This window comes from Salmo trutta, chromosome 12, assembly GCF_901001165.1.
Source record: "Salmo trutta chromosome 12, fSalTru1.1, whole genome shotgun sequence".
In the NCBI taxonomy this organism is placed as follows: Eukaryota; Metazoa; Chordata; class Actinopteri; order Salmoniformes; family Salmonidae; genus Salmo; species Salmo trutta.
This window is the reverse complement of record NC_042968.1, coordinates 59,154,981-59,178,251: the sequence shown is the minus strand read 5'-3', so window position 1 is coordinate 59,178,251 and position 23,271 is coordinate 59,154,981. Positions and strand designations below refer to the sequence as shown.

The 23,271-nt window shown below is 44.6% G+C and overlaps 1 protein-coding gene across 1 annotated transcript in view; it reads left to right on the top strand.

The window, feature by feature from the left end:
• ttll11 (tubulin tyrosine ligase-like family, member 11) overlaps positions 1–22,680 on the top strand; it is a 44,078-nt gene extending 21,398 nt beyond the window's left edge. Inside the window, exons 8-10 of the mRNA XM_029768922.1 lie at positions 19,327–19,554; positions 19,790–19,896; positions 22,042–22,680. Coding sequence (XP_029624782.1) covers positions 19,327–19,554; positions 19,790–19,896; positions 22,042–22,412 — 706 coding nt within the window. The 3' untranslated portion in view covers positions 22,413–22,680. The remainder of the gene's footprint in view (positions 1–19,326; positions 19,555–19,789; positions 19,897–22,041) is intronic.
• Positions 22,681–23,271: the final 591 nt, after the last annotated feature.

The following is a 23,271-nucleotide window of genomic DNA, read 5'->3' as shown; positions in this document are numbered from 1 at the left end:
TCGAAGCACTTCATGATGACCGGGGTGAGTGCAAAGGGGCGATAGTCATGTCACCTTGTTTTTCTTGGGCACTGGGACGATGGTGGTCTCCTTGAAGCAAGTGGGGACTACAGCCTGGGACAGGGACAGGTTTAAGATGTCCAAGAAGAATCGAGGGGTGAGAGATGAGAAATAAATGCTGTACTCCCAGAAAGCCGTGACTCTACTCTATGTAACTGGAACAACAGTAGTTGCTTTGAAAACTGTATATTTCCCAGGATAGCGTTTTGAGCAACGGTGATATGGTTGTGCTTATTCGAATGCACCACTCTCTCCACCGTGCTAACAGCAAGGAGAGGGAGTGGCTCAATCACACAGCAGCCGACAGCGAAACAGGGACAGGCAGATACTTTCATATGATTTATTTTTGGTCAGTTGCACATTTGCTTGAATAAATCATGATGATAATAATTTAAAAAAGCAAAAATGAGCGTGACCAGCTACATTGTTTTCACTGGCACCCTAGCGACCAATACATTTTTTTAAAAGTATTGTCGCACTGCCAAGTCAAAGGCGAGTGTTTTGATCACAGTTTTGAGCCCTGGGTTTAGGGTTATGTTTGAGGCTAGGGTTAGGGTTCAACTGAGATGTGGATGAAGCTTAGGGTGAAGATGCATCATTCCTCCATTACCATAGATGGTGTCAGCGACCCAAGTCTCTCCTTCCCTACCTCCCCCCATCTCGACTAAGTTCATCCTGTGTGTGTGTGGTGATATTAGCCAATCAGTGTGACGTGTCTGGGTCTGGGCTCTAGGCTGGACCTGGGGATTGCTGATAGGGGAAAGTCTATCTCTCTTTCTCCCTCTGGTCTCTCTGGCCAGCCAGCTTTAGAAACGCCCCAGTGAGCAGCTCTCCATAAGCCTGTTAAAGGGAAACATTCAATTCCAGCCCAGACGTGATGAAATTTCACACGACTGCCGTGTGTGTGTGTGTGTGTGGCAGGCAGCTCGATGCTCTGCGGCCCATGGGGTGGCCATCACTAACCTCCCCTTACCACTATTTCATTGAGACTTACCATAACGAAATGGTATCTCTCTCTCTGTGCTTTCTCTGCCCTTTTCTATCATTTTCATCCTCTCGCTGTCTGTCTTGATCTATCCCTGTTCTCTCTCGCTCTCCCTTCCTTGGTTATCAAGACATGGCTTTCACAGTCAGAATGATCTCTCTCTCTCCGCATCTTTCTCTGTACGATGATCTTCCATTTGTGACTCGTATCAGGAAACTAGGCACATGTTGCACATCACTACTTCACAGGAGCGCCATTTGAACGTAAACTTCTGGAACATGTGATCTTTCATGTGCCTTAATAACAAACTTGTATGCCATCTGTATGCCACCAACTTGTATGCCACCAGCCTAGTTGGTTTAGCCACGGAAAAAGTCAGCAACCTTCCCGCTAGCCATGACTGGCTGAAATAACGAGTTGGCTGGACATGCCGAGAGATTAGTTCAGATTGGTCTGCCATGTAGCGCGCTTCTGTCTATTAATGAGCTGGTCAGTATGTGTAGGTAATCCTTTCTAACGTGTAAAAAATAATAATAGATATCACGTCGTAGAGCTGCATAAGTGTTGTTCTCCGCTTTCTGGAGGACTGAGTATTGAAATCAGTGGAATTAGACTATGATAGCTAAGGAGAGAGAGAGAATTCTGCTGGTTGATTGCAAATATGCAGACAGAGTCGAAAAGAGAACGCACAGAATGCTTTTGTATAAAACACCTGTCTCCGGATTACATCTTCAAACAAAGGGCAACCATGGCATCCGTGACAGAGGGAGAAGCTTTCATCCATGTAAGAGAGTCTAGCTAGTTACATTTTCAGATACTACATATCTCTAATTTTGTCAGAAAGTCATTTTATATTTCAAGTTAGTGTACTGTTAGCTAGCTAGCTAGTTAACATTACGTGTATGATCTGTGTAGGAATATTATTCATATCTCAGAGCCATTTGCATTGCTAAACTCAGCAAAAAAAGATACGTCCCTGTTTCAGGACCCTGTCTTCCAAAGATAATTTGGAAAAATCCAAATAACTGGGCTCACAGATCTTCATTGTAAAGGGTTTAAACACTGTTTCCCATGCTTGTTCAATGAACCATAAACAATTAATGAACATGCACCTGTGGAACGGTTGTTAAGACACTAACAGCTTACAGACTGAAGGCAATTAAGGTCACAGTTATGAACTTACGGCACTAAAGAGGCCTTTCTACTGACTCTGAAAAACACCAAAAGAAAGATGCCCAGCGTCCCTGCTCATCTGCGGAAATGTGCCTTAGGCATGCTACAAGGATGCATGAGGACTGCAGATGTGGCCAGGGCAATAAATTGCAATGTCCGTATGCACAATCCCTCCATCAGTGCTCAGACTGTCCACAATAGGCTGAGAGAGGCGGGACTGAGGGCTTGTAGGCCTGTTGTAAGGCAGGTCGTCACCAGACATCACCAGCAACAATGTTGCCTATGGGCACCCACCGTCGCTGGACCAGACAGGACTGGCAAAAAGTGCTCTTCACTGACGAGTTGCAGTTTTGTCTCACCAGGGGTGATGGTCGGATTTGTGTTTATCGTTGAAGGAATGAGCGTTACACCGAGGCATGTACTCTGGAGCGGGATCGATTTGGAGGTGGAGGGTCCGTCATGGTGTGTCACAGCATCATCGGACTGCCTTCATTGACAACAACCTCAATCTCAACGCTGTGCGTTACAGGGAAGACATCCTCCTCCCTCATGTGTTACCCTTCCTGCAGGCTCATCCTGACATGACCCTCCAGCATGACAATGCCACCAGCCATACTGCTAGTTCTGTGCGTGATTTCCTTCAAGACAGGAATGTCTTGGTGGAAGAGTGGGGTAACATCTCACAGCAAGAACTGGCAAATCTGGTGCAGTCCATGAGGAGGGGATACTGACTGCTACTTTGGCTTTTTACCTTTGTTCAGGGACACATTATTCCATTTCTGTTAGTCACATGTCTGTGGAACTTGTTCAGTTTATGTCTCAGTTGTTGAATCTTATGTTCATACAAATATTTACACGTTAACCTCTCTGGGCTAGGTGGGACGTTTGCGTCCCACCCTAGTCAACAGCCAGTGGAATCGCGTGGCGCGAAATACAAATACCTCAAATGCTATAACTTCAATTTCTCAAGCATATGACTATTTTACACCATTTTAAAGACAAGACACTCGTTAATCTAACCACATTGTCCGATTTCAAAAAGGCTTTACAGCGAAAGCAAAACATTAGATTATTTCAGGAGAGTACCCTGCCAAAAATAATCACACAGCCATTTTCAAAGCAAGCATATATGTCACAAAAACCAAAACCACAGCTAAATGCAGCACTAACCTTTGATCTTCATCAGATGACACTCCTAGGACATTATGTTATACAATACATGCATGTTTTGTTCAATCAAAAACCAGCTTTTTACATTAGCATGTGATGTTCAGAACTAGCATACCCACCGAAAACTTCCGGTGAATTTACTAAATTACTCACGATAAACGTTGACAAAATACATAACAATTATTTTAAGAATTATAGATACAGAACTCCTTTATGCAAACGCTATGTCAGATTTTAAAATAGCTTTTCGGCGAAAGCACATTTTGCAATATTCTGAGTACATAGCTTGGCCATCACAGGCTAGCTAATTTGACACCCACCAAGTTTGGGGCTCACTAAACTCAGAATTACTATTAGAAAAATTGGATTACCTTTGCTGTTCTTCATCAGAATGCACTCCCAGGACTTCTACTTCAACAACAAATGTTGTTTTGGTTCCAAATAATCCATAGTTATATCCAAATACCTCCGTTTTGTTCGTGCGTTCAGGTCACTATCCGAAGGGTAACGCGCGAGCGCATTTCGTGACAAAATAATTCTAAATATTCCCATTACCGTACTTAGAAGCATGTCAAACGCTGTTTAAAATCAATTTTTAGGCTATTTTTCTCGTAAAATAGCGATAATATTCCAACTGGGCAACGTTGTATTCATTCAAAGGCTGAAAGAAAAAAATGGAGAAATCTCGTGAACGTGCATCTGTCTCACTGTCCCCAGGCTGACCACTTACAAACTCTGCTGCTGTACTTTGCCCAGAGACAGCAGACACCCCATTCCACTTTCTGGCGGCTTTAGAGAGCCAATGGAAGCCTTAGAAAGTGTCACGTTACAGCACAGATGCTGTATTTTCAATAGAGATGCAACAGAAGGACAACAAATTGTCAGACAGGGCACTTCCTGTATGGAATCTTCTCAGGTTTTGTCCTGCCATATGAGTTCTGTTATACTCACAGACACCATTCAAACAGTTTTAGAAACTTTAGAGTGTTTTCTATCCAAATCTACTAATTATATGCATATTCTCGTTTCTGGGCAAGAGTAGTAACCAGTTTAAATCGGGTACGTTTTTTTTATCCGGCCGTGAAAATACTGCCCCCTAGCCCAGACAGGTTAAGTTTGCTGAAAATAAACGCAGTTGACAGTGTCAGTTAGCTAACATTAGGCTATAACTAAACTCAGCAAAAAAAATAAACATCCTGTTTCTTTTTTTTGCTGAGTTTAGTTATAGCCTAATGTTAGCTAACTGACATTGAACCCTGTTGGTTAGCTACCTGCAGATTCATGCAGGGTGGTAACGTTATTAGTTGGGATTATGGTTCATTGTTTAGCTAGCTAGCTAGCTACATGTCTAAAAAATAAGACTCCACAATGCAAGTAACTATTTCAATAGAATGTTTACGATGTCACTGCGACATCTGTCAATCGACGTTGCTGGTAAATTCACTCTGGCGATCTACTCTATTTCAGAGCACTCTTGTCTGAGTGTGCCGGAGCGCAGCATAACTGACAAATTTACGAAACACCTAACACCTGTTGAATATGGCCGGTGTCAGTAAACATTGGATTCACCAACGCTCTGGATAACATAACATCTTAACCAGCTCTCTTGCGGTGAGTAAAATGGTCAGAGTGAGCTGTTCTCTCATTTGTGTCTGGAGGTAGCTAGCCAACGTTAGCCAGTTAGCTTGGGTGCTTGACTGTTGCTGTTAGGGCAGAACGCTCGAATCAACCCTACACCTCATTCAGAGCATCCAGTGTGCGCTCTGAATGCTCCGAGAGTGAAACGCTCTGATTTTACGAACGGATCTGAGTTTATGCAAACCCAGAGCGCCTTCTGGCACTCCAGATTACATTTAGGAACACACCCGTGGTATAAACCAGCTGTTAGTCTTGAAATCTTTGGTTGTTTAATAGAGTGGTCACCAACAGGTGATCGTGATCGAGTTGTCGATCTCCAAGTCATTTCTAGTCGATCGCCAAACATTTCTGTAAGAAACCCTACGATAAAGCCTTGTGTTCCTATTTTTTTTTATTAGTCTTGGGCTGTTGATAGTAGGTGCAGCCAATTCAGCTGCCCTGCGTGCCGGGTGGGAAAACTGTTGCCATTTCATGTGTCTGAAGGCACAAACTCTGCCTTCCCGGTGGGCCTGGAACGGAAATCAAGTGCACTGTGTCACCACTGGCCAATCAGATTGCTCAGATGACCGAGTCTGCAGTAACGTAGCAGGCATAAAAGAAAGCTACGGCAAAATTGATACTGTGAGATTTCAAAACGTGTAAAACCATGACTAGAGAGAGACTGTCAACGAATACAGCAAAGAGCTGCTGTTTTTATGAGTAAGTTCATGTTTACGTTCTTACTCAGCACTGTCAACACTTTGTATTCAACACTTTTATAAGCCATAAAATGCGCGTTCTTCCTATTTCCACTCAGCGCTACAACAAGCAGTGCAGCAATAATGAATGAGTAGGAAAGTATATCTTTTGGTTTGCGTTGTTTTTGTTATTATTAGCGGCTTGGGTCTTTTTTTTATATCAAGGGATATTTCCCTTTCTCTGTTCATAGGAGTAACAACATGAGTTTGTGCATGAATCGGATGTAATGCGGTGCGACTCGAGTTTCGCTATCAGCTGGAAGACGGTGTCCCTTTTTGGTCAGTGTCAGTGGAGGAAAGGGAGAGTGGAGGGATGTTGAGAGACGGACCTTCAGTCTGCTGCTCTCTCCTCCGCTGAGACTGATCATCAGATGCAGGCACCATCAGCCCAGTAAAATTAAAAGCTAATTATTTTAATGTATGCTCACTCAGCTGTGCCTCACAAGTAATACAACAATGGATCTATTACCGGTGTGATCATATAGCCTACCTCAAATTTGGAAATATATATATTTTTTAAATGTCCCGAACAACAATGCATTGGCAGGTAAATTCAAGCAAAGCCAGTATGTGGTGATAATGTATTGGACTTATCGCTTACTGCACAAACATCACTGCTACAGTATTGTTTTTAATTGGTTAATGTTGCATAGGCTTACATTTCTTAAGTCATGTTAATAAAAAATCTGAGCGGTAGATCTCTGCATACATTTTGACTCAGGAAAGGTTGGTGACCACTGGTTTAGTACATAGCCTCACATTTGAATCCTTAAAGAGATGGGTGGGGCTAAAGCTTAAGAGGGTGTGAACGATGCTGAATGGGTGTAGACAAAGAAGAGCTCTCCAGTAGGTGAACCAAAACATTCAAGGGCCATTTTCTCAAATGTGAGGTTACAAGTTTATCAACATTCAAAGCAGAATTACTTTCCCATTGTTCCTCAACTGTAGTGTATGATATACCATTTTCTAGCTCTGAGTCTCTACTTTTATCCAATGTAAAAATATATATATATATATATATATATATAAATAAAAAAAACACAATTTAGCATGTTGCTACATAAGACCGAATCGAGCCGGTCGGTCACATGTCTTCTATGATCAGTCAGTTTTTCCTCTGTGAGAGGAATATCTGCTGGGGGATAATGCCCTTTCAGCTATTACCATATTCATGACCAGGACCTTATTGATATAATCCTGTAGAATATCTATAATCCTAGATCATCCTCGCTGCATATCTCTCACTCTTTATACAACAGGTGTGGAGCTAAACCTGGATGCTGATTGGTTAAAACCGCATTCCAGCCGGTGTCTATTCCACAAGTTACCACCAGCTAAACCTTATGTTGAAATGCCTATTTTACTCTGTTCCATCTGACTGTTAAATCCACTGTCTTTTCAGCTCAGCCAGGCAGTTTATATACTAGCTCTACACTGTAAAAAGCATCAAGACATTATCTTCCATTTTATTTTCGTCTAGCATTTGGTTTTCAACAGCAGAGATTTGTAATAAACTTGCCGTCTGTCTCCAACATTTGCAACGTTGTTTCAATATTGAAGTTTGATCTCCAACGTGTTGGGACAAGAAACAGGCTGGCAGCTTTTCTTAGCCAGTCGAAATCATGAATTGGCATAATTTTTTTTATGGATGTACATAAAGAAATATCAATAGAAAAACACAACATGCAGCTAGTTTGCTTTCATTCCAGCTTAATTTTGAAGTGATTGTGTTAGCTGTGTGGTTGGCTATCTCGTCTGAACAGTGGCCTGGCGAGAGAGCAAGTGTTCTATGCCAGGTGAAATCGTGCATCATTATCTCATTGTTATGGATGTCTCTCTCTCTCTCCCCCCCCCTAAAAAATATATATTAAAAAATCACTAGAAAACAGATTAAACGTAAATGCAGCTACTTTGATGTTATTCTGGAAGCACTGTTTAACTTTGTTAGCCAAAGTTGGCTAGCTAGCGAGCAAGAGATAAGAATGTTGCCAGCCATCATGGCCACCAAACCGATAGAACAAACGACCAGCTGGCTTGGGTAGCAAACCCTATATTTGTGTCGGGGCTATATCTCGTAGACGGATGAAATAGAATGAAAATAATTAATTCATTAATTCATGAAAATAATGAAAAAATGTCTAATTACTTGAATATGTTGGTAACCCGTTGTACAAAAGTGAGTGAAGCGTACATCACAGCTGAATAGAGCAGTATTTTCATATTTTATGAGTGATTTCATACTTTCTGTGACGTCGTTAGCTGAAATTAACTGAACAGTAAAGTGATTTCTGGATTATTTTCCTCAACAAGGTGTAATGCCATAGTTACAGTACATCATGTATGACACCAATGACAACCAATGACAATGGTTCCTACTACCAGGAGAGCTATGACCTTCAGTTGTCATGGTGTTTGGCATTGGTATTCCCTTGTCGTCATTTCTGCCTTAGCCCACTTGTTTTCTATATCAGATGACGGGAGTATTGAGTTGCTTTTAAGCCGTCAAGAGTTTCGGATTGTCTTCTAGCCCACAATTCTGTTTGATTTAGCGTTTCAGTCTGCTGAAATCTGCTGAAAACTATAAAGTAGTGGAAAATGACACAACAAATCAAATTGCTTTGGTTCCCTTTATGTATTCTGCTAAGACGCACGCACACACACACACACACACACACACACACACACACACACACACACACACACACACACACAGTACACACTCCCCCTGCTTTCTGCCAGGCGGGAACAAAAATGTGAGCGATCGTGTCAGGCAGGTGAGGCGGTGATTGCGTGGAGATGTGTTGTCAGCTGTGCAGATGGAGTGTGACAGAGTCTGATGGCTGCCTGTAGTGGAAAACGCTAATTATCCCCGGCTAGCTAGCGCTAATGCTTATTAATTTAGCCATTTTAGATTTGATGTGTTGCTAAAACATGCAATCAGTGCAGCGCCGAGCGATACAGTGAACAAAATGAGAAGACGTTAATCATGTCTTCTTTTTTTTGAGTTACTGTGTGTGTGTGTGTGTGTGTGTGTGTGTGTGTGTGCGTGTGTGTGTGTGTGTGTCCTGTGCTGTGTTTATCAACTCTATGCCTATCAAACCCATCGTTAAGAAACTACGTGACGCAGCTATGGCAACAGCGGCCAAAACTTGCTGCTGATGTCTTCATCTGATATATGCTAAACTAGCCGCACTGACAAGCTCATTCCTCCCCCTCCATACCATCCACAGCAGCCAAACACGTCTGATTTACAGTAATGATCTGCAAAATTCAAATAAATGAAGTGTAAAAATGGATGGCAGACATTTTTGATTCGGGAATCGTCACGGGAACAATGTAATGCAGGGTGGCCAAGCGAGATTAGTGTGAGGTCACATCTGTGTGTCAAACCCACCCTGAAGGTGATTCTAAGGCCAGGGCCCGTATCCACAAAGCGTCTCAGATTGCTGATCCGGGATTTGTCCATATAATATTATGATCTAAAAGGCATAACTGCTCCTAGATCAGCACTCCTTCTCTGAGATGCTTTGTGAATACAGGCCTAGATCTTACTACCATCCATCCATAGCTTCTGGTACTGTTCATCTCTCTACTTCTCTCTCTCCCAGGGGATGTAGTGTGCTCAAAACAGAACAGGCAATAACAATGTTAGCAGGAAAGCAATAACAACTCGAACAACTCTGCAGTTTCCCTGGTTTCACTGGAATTGGAATGGATACACTTCTGTTTTCCTCATCCTTGCTCTGGCTGGCTATTAATGAGTAATAACTGCTCACTCTCTCAGCATACCTCTAATTATCCAACATTTACTGTTCCAGAATGCATTTAAAACGATGATCAGGGACTCTCTTTAACTGTAGGAAAACAATGTGTTTTCAGCATCATTTGGGGAACTAAGACATTGCTTACTCAGCAGATGGTGCAGGTACAGCCGTAACCAAACGTACCAGAGTGGATTATAACAGCAGGCAGCTTTAGACGCTGTAGAGAGGTAGGATATAGGAAATGTAGGATGTAGAAAAGATGGCACATAGAAAGGTAGAATAGAGACATTCACAAAGAGAGAGAGAGACATTCACAAATACAAAAGTATGTGGACACCCCTTCAAATTAGGGGATTTGGCTATTTCAGCTACACCCGTTGCTGACCGGTGTATAAAATTGAGCACACACCCATGCAAACTCCATAGGAAAACATTGGCAGTAGAATGGCCTTACTGAAGAGCTCAGTGACTTTCAAAGTGTCACTGTCATAGGATGCCACCTTTCCAACAAGTCAGTTCGTCAACTTTCTGCCCTTCTAGAGCTGCCCCGGTCAACTGTAAATGCTGTTATTGTGAAGTGGAAATGTCTAGGAGCAACAACGACTCAGTTGCGAAGTGGTAGGCCACACAAGCTCACAGAATGGGACCGCCGAGTGCTGAAGCTCATAAAAATCATCTGTCCTCGGTTGCAACACTCACTACCGAGTTCCAAACTGCCTTTGGAAGCAGCGTCAACACAAGAACTGTTCATCGGGAGCTTCGTGAAATGGGTTTCCATGGCCGAGCAACCTAAGATCACCATGTGCAATGCCAACAGTCGACTGGAGTGGTGTAAACCTCACCCTCGCCATCATTGAACTCTGGAGCAGTGGAAACACGTTCTCTGGAGTGATGAATCACGCTTCACTATCTGGCAGTCCGACGGACAAATCTGGGATTGGCGGATGCCAGGAGAACGCTATTTGCCCCATGCATAATGCCAACTGTAAAGTTTGGTGGAGGAATAATGTCTGGGGCTGTTTCTCATGGTTTGGGCTAGGCCCCTTAGTTCCAGTGAACGGAAATCTTAACGCTACAGCATACAATGACATTCTAGACTATTCTGTGCTTCCACTTTGTGGCAACAGCTTGGGGAAGTCCCTTTCCTGTTTCAGCATGTCAATGCCCCCGTGCACAAAGTGAGGTCCATACAGAAATAGTTTGCCGAGATTGGTGTGGAAGACCTTGACTGTCCTGCACAGAGCCCTGACCTCAACCCCATCGAACACCAGTGGTGTAAAGTACTTAAGTAAAAATACATGAAAGTAGTTTTTTGGGGTATCTGTACTTTACTATTTATATTTGACTACTTTTACTTCCCTACATTCCTAAAGAAAAGTATGTACTTTTTACTCCATAAATTTTCCCTGATACCCAAATGTACTCATTTACATTTTGAATGCTTAGCAGGACAGGAAAATGGTCTAATTCACATACTTATCAAGAGAACATCATTGGTCAGCCCTACTGCCCATCCCTATCTGGCGCTCACTAAACACATGCTTTGTTTGTTAATTATGTCTGAGTGTTGGAGTGGGCCCCAGGCTATCTGTAAAAAAATAAATGTATAAATGCAAGTAGTCTGGGTAGCCATTTGATTATCTGTTCAGGAGTCTTATGGCTTGGGGATAGAAGCTGTTAAGAAGCTTTTTGGACCTAGACTTGGTGTTCCGGTACCGCTTGCCGTGTGGTAACAGGGAGAACAGTCTATGACTAGGGTGGCTGGAGTCTTTGGCAATTTTTAGGGCCTTCAACTGACACCGCCTCGTATAGAGGTCCTGGATGGCAGAAAGCTTGGCCCAGTGATGTACTGGGCCGTACGTACTACCCTCTCTAGTGCCTTGTGGTCGGAGGCTGAGCAGTTACCATACCAGGCAGTGATGCAACCAGTCCGGATGCTCTCGATGGTGCAGCTGTAGAACTTTTTGAGGATCTGAGGACCCATGCCAAATCTTTTCAGTCTCCTGAGGGAGAATAGGTGTTGTCGTGCCCTCTTCACGACTGTCTTGGTGTGTTTGGACCATGATAGTTCATTGGTGATGTGGACACCAAGGAACTTGAAGCTCTCAATCTGCTCCACTACAGCCCCGTTGATGAGAATTGGGGCGTGCTCGGTCCTCCTTTTCCTGTAGTCCACGATCGTCTCCTTTTGTCTTGATCACGTTGAGGGAGAGGTTGTTATCCTGGCACCACACTGCCAGGTCTCTGACCTCCTCCCTATAGGCTGTCTCATCATTGTTGGTGATCAGGCCTACCACTGTGTCATCAGCAAACTTAATGATGGAGTTGGAGTCAAATATAGAGGCAAAGTAAAAAATAGAGAGCGGGGAAATACATTGGTGAGGTTTGACAGGAGGGAGTGAGAGAGCTAGACAGGCAGGATGAATAATTACGGTTCGACCGACACCCAGAGAGAGGTAAAATGGAGAGGTTTGATGGTATCACTTGACACACTCAGACATGCAGCACTCTCACCTAGCACATTAATCTTTCAGCACAGACTGTGTTACGGTGTTACACTGAGCTACGGTGAGCTGAGGTGTGTCGCGGTGAGAAACGACGTGTGTCCTGTGCCTTCGGCGAGGGCGATTTATGAGTCGGAACAAGGTGTGTGTGTGTCTGTGTGTGTGTGTGTGTGTGTGTGTGTTTTTGGGTTTTTTTTCAAATTTTTATTTGTTTAAATTTATTTTTTATTGTTTTATGTACATTAAAAAAAATAAAATGTTTTACCTTTTATTTAACTAGGCAAGTCAGTTAAGAACAAATTCCTATTTTCATTGACGGCCTAGGAACAGTGGGTTAACTGCCTTGTTCAGGGGCAGAACGACAGATTTTGTACCTTGTCAGCAGGGGAAGCTTTACCTGACTAAAAGCCACTTCACTTACCCTGGGGTGCCCCCAACAGCATGGGGCGACCAGGGCTGCGTGAGTTCCCCTATCCTCTTCACGCTGTATACTACTACTACTACTACTACTACTACTACTACTACTACTACTACTACTACTACTACTACTACTACTACTACTACTACAACAACAAGAAGCTCTCGGACAACACCGCTGTCCTCGGGCTCCAGATTCGCCCGTCGGACTGCCAGATGGTAAAGCGTTCATCACTCCAGAGAACGTGTTTCCACTGCTCCAGAGAGCTTTTACACCACTCCGGTCGACACCAACGGCCACAACCCAATTGAGATGGTTTGCGTCATCACTCTTTTTCCCAACACTCCTATTCAACTTCAATGGGATGCTTCAGCCTGAATCTGCATTTCATCTTTAAATCCGTCTTTTCCCATCCAGTGAAGGCTCCGATTCAGAAGTAGAAAATCAGTCAGCTGCACACTTTAGTAAACAACAACAGAGTTGTTGATCAATGCTACTTTCTCGCCTCTGTATTCACGTTGGTTACTGGAGGGTGAAGATTCACAAAGTTGCTGTGAGAAAGTGGAATATAGATTGTTTTAGCTCCTTAGCTGGCTACGGTTGGCTTGGCAGGGAGTGTTTTGGAAACGCTAGCTGCTGGTTAAACCCCCTTCTGCAGTTTGACAGCAGGTTTAAGAGTTATGTGGCCACTCTGCCACCACCACAGCAATTTCAGTGGAGAGGAAGAGATGTGGGAGGGAGAGCGAGAGAAAGAAAGGGATATGGGGGGGAGAGGGAGAGATGGAGTGGATGACAGGAGGGTGGACAGATAAAGGGTGGGAATGAGGTTGTTTCTTCTGTCATTGATTTGCTGTAGCTCAGCACTGTGAGGGCTTAGTGGTTACCCTTTCCAATGGACAGACATTATCTCCTCTCCATCTCTCTTTCTCTCTCTCAGCCCTACTATGCACCAACAGTAGACCCTAATCGCTCCTCTGCACTCTATCCATTCTCCTATTTCTCCACAATTTTTTTTTAACTTCTCTGTCCTTTTCCCTCTCCCTCTCTTGCTCAACCTATTGTGCACTCTTTCTCTTGCCTCCACCCTGTTACCATCACCCGCACATAATCATCCAGGGTAAATCTACTCTCCAGTTTGTAGAAACAAAGTCAGACAACACTTTCTTTGGACAAGAAATGTCATCATTTCTCTCCTAGATGAGCCGTATTTAAAGGGGAAAATCCACTCAAATTTTGCATCGTCTTGATGATGTGGCTGGTGACACTTTGCTTCTTGAAAGTCCAATATTTTGAAAACTTGACTGATGACATGCACAACACGTTGGGACTGTATTAACAGTCAACTAATGAAAAAAATGTTGAGTGGATAATTGATTTGTGTTTTGAGAGAGGTTGTAGAGGGCAGATCGGTCGTTGCTGTTTCTGGGCCTGTTGAATAGTATAGTTGTAAAGCTCTCTCTCTCTTTCGCTCTCTGCTTTTCACATCTGCAGCATTCGTAAGCTCACAAGGACAGACTATACAGTACCAGTCAAAAGTTTGTACACACCTACTCATTCAAGGTTTTTTTTTTTTTATTTCTACTATTTTCTACATTGTAGAATAATAGTGAAGACATCAAAACTATGCAATAACACATGGTAACCAAAAAAGTGTTAAACAAATCAAAATATATTAGAGATTCTTCAAAGTAGCCACCCTTTGCCTTGATGACAGCTTTTCATACTCTTGGCATTCTCTCAACCAGCTTCATGAGGTAGTCACCTGGAATGCATTTCAATTAACATGTGTGCCTTGTTAACAATTAATTTGTGGAATTTCTTGCCTTAATGCATTTGAGCCAACCAGTTGTTGTGACAAGGTAGGGGTGGTATACAGAAGATAGCCCTAGTTGGTAAAATACCAACTCCATATTATGGCAATAATAGCTCAAATAGGCAAAGAGAAATGACAGTCCATCCTTTAAGACATGAAGGTCAGTCAAAGTTTCTTCAAGTGCCGTCGCAAAAACCATCAAGCGCTATGATGAAACTGGCTCTCATGAGGACCACCACAGGAAAGGAAGACCCAGAGTTACCTCTGCTGCAGAGGATAATTTCTGCTGCAGAGGATAATTTCATTAGTCAACTGCACCTTAGATTGCAGCCCAAATAAATGCTTTAGTTCAAGTAACAGACACATCTCAACATCAACTGTTCAGAGGAGACTGCGTGAATCAGGCCTTCATGGTCAAATTGTTGCAAAGAAACCACTACTAAAGGACACCAATAAGAAGAAGAGACTTGCTTGGGCCAAGAAACACGAGCAATGGACATTAGACCGGTGGAAATATGTCCTTTTGGTCTGAGTCCAAATTTGAGACTTTGGGTTCCAACTGATGTGTCTTTGTGACATTTTACATTTCCATTTTAGTCATTTAGCAGACGCTCTTATCCAGAGCAACTTACAGTAGTGAATGCATACATTTCATACATTTTTTTTCTGTGCTGACCCCCCGTGGGAATCGAACCCACAACCCTGGCGTTGCAAACACCATGCTCTACCAACTGAGCTACAGGGAAGGTAATGAGATGCAGAGTAGGTGAACGGATGATCTCTGTGTGGTTCACACCGTGAAGCATGGAGGAGAAGTTGTGATGGTGCTTTGCTGGTGACACGGTTTCATTTATTTAGAATTCAAGGCACACTTAACCAGCATGGCTACCACAGCATTCTGCAGCAAAACGCCATCCCATCTGGTTTGCGCTTTGTTTCTCAACAGGACAATGACCCACAATGACACCTCCAGGCTGTGTAAAGGCTATTTGACCAAGAAAGAGAGTGGAGCGCTGCATCATATGACCTGGCCTCCACAATCACCTGACCTCAACCCAATTGAGATGGGTTGTGGGAACTCCTTTTAAGACTGTTGGAAAATAATTCCAGGTGAAGCTGCATGAAAGAATGCCAAGAGTGTGCAAAGCTGTCAAGGCAAAGGGTGGCTACTTTGAAGAATCTCAAAAATAAAATATATTTTGATTTGTTTAACTTTTTTTTTTTTGGTTTCTACATGTGTTATTTCATAGTTTTGATGTCTTCACTATTATTCTACAATGTAGAAAATAGTACAAATACAGAAAAACCCTTGAATGGGTAGGTGCGTCCAAACTTTCGACTGGTACTGTATGTTTTTCACTTCTGTCTTTATTCTCTGCCTTATTCTGCTCTCTGTCATTCATCAAAGCGTGGCACGTAATGCATAAAGGTCAAATCGAATAGGTAACGTCAAATACAAATATATTCCTAGAGAACTGTCTTGAGACAGAATGGGTTCAAACTGAGTCTGACATAGAAACATGACAGTTAGTCTGTGCGAGCAGAGGGATGAGGTGTGTCTCTCTCTCTCTCTCTCTCTCTCTCTCTCTCTCTCTCTCTCTCTACATTCTTTGTCTCTCTACATTCTTTGTCTAAGTCATGAATGTCAAGCGCTCTCTGTTCTCCCGAGCAGCAGTAGGCCACTCAGAACTCAACGCTAATTGTTCTGCCGCAACAGCTCTGCTCAACACTGCTGAATATCCTCCACAGCCAACGCTGAGTGTTTCTGAATTGCTCACATAGGACACACAGATACAGTATCTCACAAAAGTGAGTACACCCCTCACATTTTTGTAAATTTGAGTATATCTTTTCATGCAACAACACTGAAGAAATGACACTTTGCTACAATGTAAAGTAGTGAGTGTACAGCTTGTATAACAGTGTAAATTTGCTGTCCCCTCAAAATAACACAACACACAGCCATCAATGTCTAAACCGCTGGCAACAAAAGTGAGTACACCCCTAAGTGAAAATATCCAAATTTGTCCCAAAGTGTCAATATTTTGTGTGGCCACCATTTTCCAGCACTGCCTTAACCCTCTTGGGCATGGAGTTCACCAGAGCTTCACAGGTTGCCACTGGAGTCCTCTTCCACTCCTCCATGATGACATCACGGAGCTGGTGGATGTTAGAGACCTTGCACTCCTCCACCTTCCGTTTGAGGATGCCCCACAGATGCTCAATAGGGTTTAGGTCTGGAGACATGCTTGGCCAGTCCATCACCTTTACCCTCAGCTTCTTTAGCAAGGCAGTGGTCGTCTTGGAGGTGTGTTTGGGGTCGTTATCATGTTGGAATACTGCCCTGCGGCCCAGTCTCCGAAGGGAGGGGATCATGCTCTGCTTCAGTATGTCACAGTACATGTTGGCATTCATGGTTCCCTCAATGAACTGTAGCTCCCCAGTGCCGGCAGCACTCATGCAGCCCCAGACCATGACACTCCCACCACCATGCTTGACTGTATGCAAGACACACTTGTCTTTGTACTCCTCACCTGGTTGCCGCCTCACACGCCTCACACGCTTGACACCATCTGAACCAAATAACTTTATCTTGGTCTCATCAGACCACAGGACATGGTTCCAGTAATCCATGTCCTTGGTCTGCTTGTCTTCAGCAAACTGTTTGCGGGCTTTCTTGTGCATCATCTTTAGAATAGGCTTCCTTCTGGGATGACAGCCATGCAGACCAATTTGATGCAGTGTGCGGAGTATGGTCTGAGCACTGACAGGCTGACCCCCCACCCCTTCAACCTCTGCAGCAATGCTGGCAGCACTCATACGTCTATTTCCCAAAGACAACCTCTGGATATGGCGCTGAGCACGTGCACTCAACTTCTTTGGTTGACCATGGTGAGGCCTGTTCTGAGTGGAACCTGTCCTGTTAAACCGCTGTATGGTCTTGGCCACCGTGCTGCAGCTCAGTTTCAGGTTCTTTGCAATCTTCTTGTAGCCCAGGCCATCTTTATGTAGAGCAACAATTATTTTTTCAGATCCTCAGAGAGCTCTTTGCCATGAGGTAAATGTTGAACTTCCAGTGACCAGTCAGTATGAGGGAGTGTGAGAGCGATGACACCAAATTTAACACACCTGCTCCCCATTCACACCTGAGACCTTATAACACTAACGAGTCACATGGCACCGGGGAGGGAAAATGGCTTATTGGGCCCAATTTGGACATTTTCACTTAGGGGTGTACTCACTTGCGTTGCCAGCGGTTTAGACATCAATGGCTGTGTGTTGAGTTATTTTGAGGGGACAGCACATTTACACTGTTATACAAGCTGTACACTCACTACTTTACATTGTAGCAAAGTGTCATTTCTTCAGTGTTGTCACATGAAAAGATATACTCAAATATTTACAAAAATGTGAGGGGTGTACTCACTTTTGTGAGATACTGTACATCCCTGGAGCTCCCCTGTCTCCTTCCAGCATGTGTGAATGTATATTAACCTGCTCTTAGGTCTTTAACCAGGGCAGCCCAAAACTCCTAACTACCTAGCAGAGCTAGCACTTAACCACCTACCTCTGAAAGAAGGAAGTTAAGAAAGACTAAGTTCTTACACAGCTTCTGGAAGGGCGAGTTGTGTTCGTCTCCTCTGCTAGATCACGTGTCAGGGATTTGTTCCACTTCGACTAAAGGAGCAGAACAGCAAAATGTTTTTAAATAACATTTACAGTTTTTCCTCAATGTGCTGCTGGTTTGGACAAGTCAGTATCCTGTCGAGATGAAGGTGAGGTGGTATGCGGGGAGAGTGAGGATTAGAGATTGCATTGTAAGCTCAAATGTTTTGTTCTCGGGAAGTGGTACTCTGCTCGCCTGTTTTTAGTTGTGTTTGTGACTGGTTTTCCGGATTGTCTTTAAATTTCTGTTGACGTTGTCCTTTGTTCATTAAACACAAGCGTACTTCAGCATATTCAGCCGTTGTATAGGAGAGGAATACAGATATAACCTACAGCAAGTTAAACCAGAGTGCTGAGAGTGCTACCTCATTTGTCCTCTGTGTGCGTGCGGGTTCTTTTACCTGTGTGGGTGCTGCGGGCCGTGGGTGCATTATCCTAATGATTCGCCACAGTGGGCCAATGGTGGTAGACCCCTGGTCCCTCTGAGTACATGGGAGCACCGCTAGAAGGATGGTGGGATGAACTCCTGCACCCTGTCCTCTCTGGCCCTCTCTCTCCTCCCTTCGGGCCCCTCTTCCTCCCCTGCCTCGAGGACTAATTGAAAGTAAGGCGTGTGGCCTGCATCACATTAACATAATTCAGAAATAATTGCTTTTGTTTCTCCTTGAACCATAAGAATGTTATGTTGTTCTCCCCTTTTTCTCTCTCCTCCTCTCCCTTGGTCCGCTAAGACAGGCCTAGACGTCTGGCTAAGGCCCAGGAACAGAGAGGAGAGCTTAGCATCTTCCTCTCTTCACCACTTAGTTTCTGTCTTGTTTGTTGTCCGTCTGGTTGCTGGCCTTTTAGGTGACATTTGCGACGTGCGTGTGGGCCAGGCATGAGTGTGTTATCTGCTCCAGTGAAGAGCCACAGCACAGTGCTTGTATAGACAGATGATTTAATCTCCCGGCAGAGCGCAGTGAAACCTTCCATCCATATATCCTTACCTTCCGTCCTCCTTTTCCTCCGGCTCCCCTGTCCAGCTCCTCTCTCTTTTCTTTCTTTTTCTCTTTCTTTCTTTCTCTTCCTCTCCAGTATACCAGCTGACTCATTAGGCTGGCCTTATGCTCCTATGTCCAGAAGGACTATAGAGGCCATTACTCAGCCCTGCTGCCTGGGTACATAGGGTCAGACACCGCATCAGTGTTACATCACTATAGGCGTCTACACAAGATGGATACCCGCTCTTATTCACTCATAGATCACCTCCTATCAACACACAATTCCCCTAAATAACCTCTCTCTCTCAATCTATCTCTGTCTTCTCTCACTCACACACACACCTGACCTCCGTAGAATAGGTGAATCTAGTGGATACACCCACTTCCCATCAATAACCCTCCCCCTCTCCTCCCCCAGGTCCTACCCAGAGCACCAGCAGGAGGAGATGTTGGGGTCACCAGTGAGGGGGACTGGGGAGGAGGGGCGTGTCCTGCCCTCTATGTGTCTGAAGCAGGTGTTCCCTAAGTACACCAAGCAGTTCAGCTACCTGCGGACCGTGGAGCGCATCACCGCCCTCTTCCTGCGCTTCCTGGGGGTCAAGGGCAACATGCGCCTGGGGCCCACTGGCTTCAGAACCTTCATCAGGTACTAGTTCCTCTTCCTCACCCCTACACACACAGAGTCAGAGAGCTTACATTGGTATGCACGTGTACTTATTGTCAACTAGTTCCTTGGCATGGTGCTTTTTAATAAGTAACCTATTTGGTCAGTTGTATCAAGCAATTTCACTTCTTGGATGCCAATGGTATGGTGTGTTGTGCTTTTTCTAGTCAATGAAACCAGTAGGCTACATAAAACCATACTATCTGTCTGTGTGTAGGAACTGTAAACTGAGCAACAGTCACTTCTCCATGGCGACTGTGGATATCCTCTACATTGACATCACACGACGCTGGGCCAGCATGCTGCCTGACTCCAGAGAAGCGGGTAACCCTCCAGCCAATCACAAGTCACCTCTCACACAGCTCACCAGTCACGAATCACTCTGCCCGCCAATAACAACAAACCGTAATTGTGTTAGCCCGCTGAACTAAATACTAGGCATTAGTTGGGGGAGCTAATGCACGTCTTCAGCTCTCCGGCAGAACTAGCTGTGACCTTTTTAGAATTGGCCAGGTTTTGTTTTTGGCTCTAACTGTTCACGGAATCCCCTCTCACATCATTGAAATAAGCTCACAGCGTAGTGACAACATTTGTGAGAGCATCCACTCTGAATAATTCACCAGCTTCCACCTGAAAATATGCAGATGGGGCAGGATGATGAGGAAGAGGGAGGAAGAGAGGGGTACAGCAGTACGATTTGATTGAATGCTGTTCGAGTTTCCTCTTGTTGGGCTCGGTTGGTATGGCGGGACAGTTTTTAGCAGGACACAACGCGAGGAGTGAGTTGAATATTTGGTTCCAGACCAAAAATCAAGGGGTGAGAATTTGGTCATTACCCCTACGGGTAATAGGAAAACAGAGCCAATCTCTCTCTGATGATTGGGTCACAGTGTTGGGGAGGGAAGGATTGTGGAGTAGAGGTAGGGATAAGGCAAGTATTTATTATTAATAATAAAGTTTTGTGTTTTGGGAAGAGGGAAGCGCTGACTCAGGACTTTAGCTGAATGATAAAAGCCCCTTATCACCTCAGAAGAAAGTCGCTCTCTCTCGCTCTCCGGCTTTCTCCCCCCCCACCCACGAGACTTTATAAGAAAATAACTCTCGCCCTCACTTCAATCCTTGTTTTTCACTTTCTTCGCGTGTTTCACCCACTCATCCTAACGTTTTATTGAGAACCACAGCACAGTTTGAAACGTGTGGTAAATAGTAAAAGCTAGAATAAATGGTGTGCAATGTGCAAGTACTGTATATTTAAGAGATGTAGTGTACCTACCTGGATGGTGTGTCTCTAGGTGTGTTCTGGTTGTTTTAAGTTTAGGACAGTCAGAGCTTCTGTGTGTAGTGGTTAGGTTGATTTATTAGTTTGACTTCATCTTGATGTGGATACCTACATGTGTGGCATATCAAGAAGCTGGTTAAACTGGGGACAATAAAAGGTCACGCTCTAAAATGTGCAGTTTTGACCAGGAATGTCCACCAGAGCCGTTGCCAGAGAATTGAATGTTCATTTCTCTACCATGAGCCACCTCCAAAGTCGGTTTTTAGAGAATTTGGCAGTATGTTCAACTGGCCTCAAAACCACAGACTACGTGGCGTCTTGTGGGCGAGCGGTTTGCTGATGTCAACAGAGTGCCCCATGATGGCGGTGGGGTTATGGCATGGGCAGGCATAAGCTACTTACAAGAGGGATGTGGAAGAGCTAGTGGACAGTTACGGACACAATTGCATTGTATTGATGGCAATTTGAATGCAGAGATACCGTGACGAGACCCTGAGGCCCATTGTCGTCCCATTCATCTGCCGCCATCACCTCATGTTTCAGCATGATAATGCACGGCCCCATGTTGTAAGGATCTGTACACAATTCCAGGAAGCTGAAGATGGCCCAGTTCTTCCACGGCCTGCATACTCACAAGACATGTCACCCATTGAGCATGTTTGGGATGCTCTGGATTGACGTGTACGACAGCGTGTTCCAGTTCCTGCCAATATCTAGCAACTTCCATTGAATAGGAGTGGGACAACATTCCACAGGCCACAATCAGCCTGATCAACTTAATGTGAAAGAGATGTGTTGTACTGCATGAGGCAAATGGTGGTCACACCAGATACTGTCTGGTTTTCTCATCCACTCCCCTACTTTTTTTTTTTAAAGGTATCTGTGACCAACCGATGCATATCTCTATTCCCAATCATGTGAAATCTGTAGATTAGGGCCAAATTTATTTATTTAAATTGACTGATTTCCTATATGAACTGTAACTCAGTAAAATCTTAGAAATTGCATGTTGCGTTTTATATTTTTGTTCAGTATAGTTACTCATTATTGGAGAGTGACTCAAGGATCAGGGAGAATCAGTTTGATACACAGCAAATACTCTCTCTCTTCCACCTCCCTGTTTCCTCCTTTTCCCGCTCTCCTCTGACCCTTCTCCCTCTACCACATCTCTTCTATTTGTCTCCTCTCAGGGATGGGTCTGCAGGCATTTGTGGAGGCCTTCTTCTACCTGGCCCAGCGCCGGTTCAAGTCCCTCCCCCTGAGGGAGCAGGTGGTGTCCCTGCTGGAGGTGTGTGAGGCTCAGCTGGAGAACCAGGGAAGAGGGGATTCTGGAGGAGCTCTACCCGAGGACAGCACCGCCTCCACCAGGCGCTCTGTAAGCTGCGGCAGGACCCAGCCAGGCAGGACTCAACACCCCCACCATATGTCAACCTCCACCCCAGGCCAGGCTCTGTCGGCCCCCCAGCTCTGCTCCCCGGCCACCCCGCGCAGGGCCTCGTCCCAAGACTACAGGCTGCATCAGAGACTACGGCCCACACACAAGGGCAATGTAGAGAACTGACCCGACTGGGGCCTAAGGAGCTATACTCACACACGCTCACCCACACACACACACTCCTAACAGAGGAACACAAAGACTGGCTCAAATTCTCCCAGGGGGTCCTGTTGAGAGAAGAGACACAGATTGTTGGGAGCTGACCTCAGAGGCTCAGCACCATGAGGCCTTTTCTGGAATTCATTACTTTTCCTTAAAAAGAAGAGGAGGAAGTCCACAGGGTGGTTGAGGAAGTGGGAGAACGAGGTGTGTGTGTGTGTGTGTGTGTGTGTGTGTGTGTGTGTGTGTGTGTGTGTGTGTGTGTGTGTGTGTGTGTGTGTGTGTGTGTGTGTGTGTGTGTGTGTGTGTGTGTGTGTGTGTGTGTGTGTGTGTGTGTGTGTGTGTGTGTCAAGAAAGGCCACTCAGGTCCAGAGGGGGAGATGGTTGGTTGTAAGGCCCTGCTTGAGATGCAATTATTGATTAATAACTTCAGGGTCAGTTGTGTCTCGCTTCAGCCCTGTCGAGCAACCCACTGAGCAATCACACACACACACGCTCTTTCTTCAGGGAAATCTACACACGTACTGCAGTTTTACACACAGTGTATGTTGCGGGTATGGATCTGAGCATTTCCACGATAGCTTTAGAACCTACAACATTTGCACAAATGTGTGTGTTTGCATGCATGTGTGTTTAGTGTATTTGAGATAACGGCCATAAACTGTAAGGGCCAGCGGTTCTGCCATTCGGCTGTTCCTGCTCACAGAACCAATCAGTGATGAGATGTCTCATCATTGTACCAAAGGGAAAAGGACATCCTCCCAGACAGTTCCGCCCAATCACAAATCGTCCCTTAGCCCAACAGTAGCCCCTATGCACTGAAGAC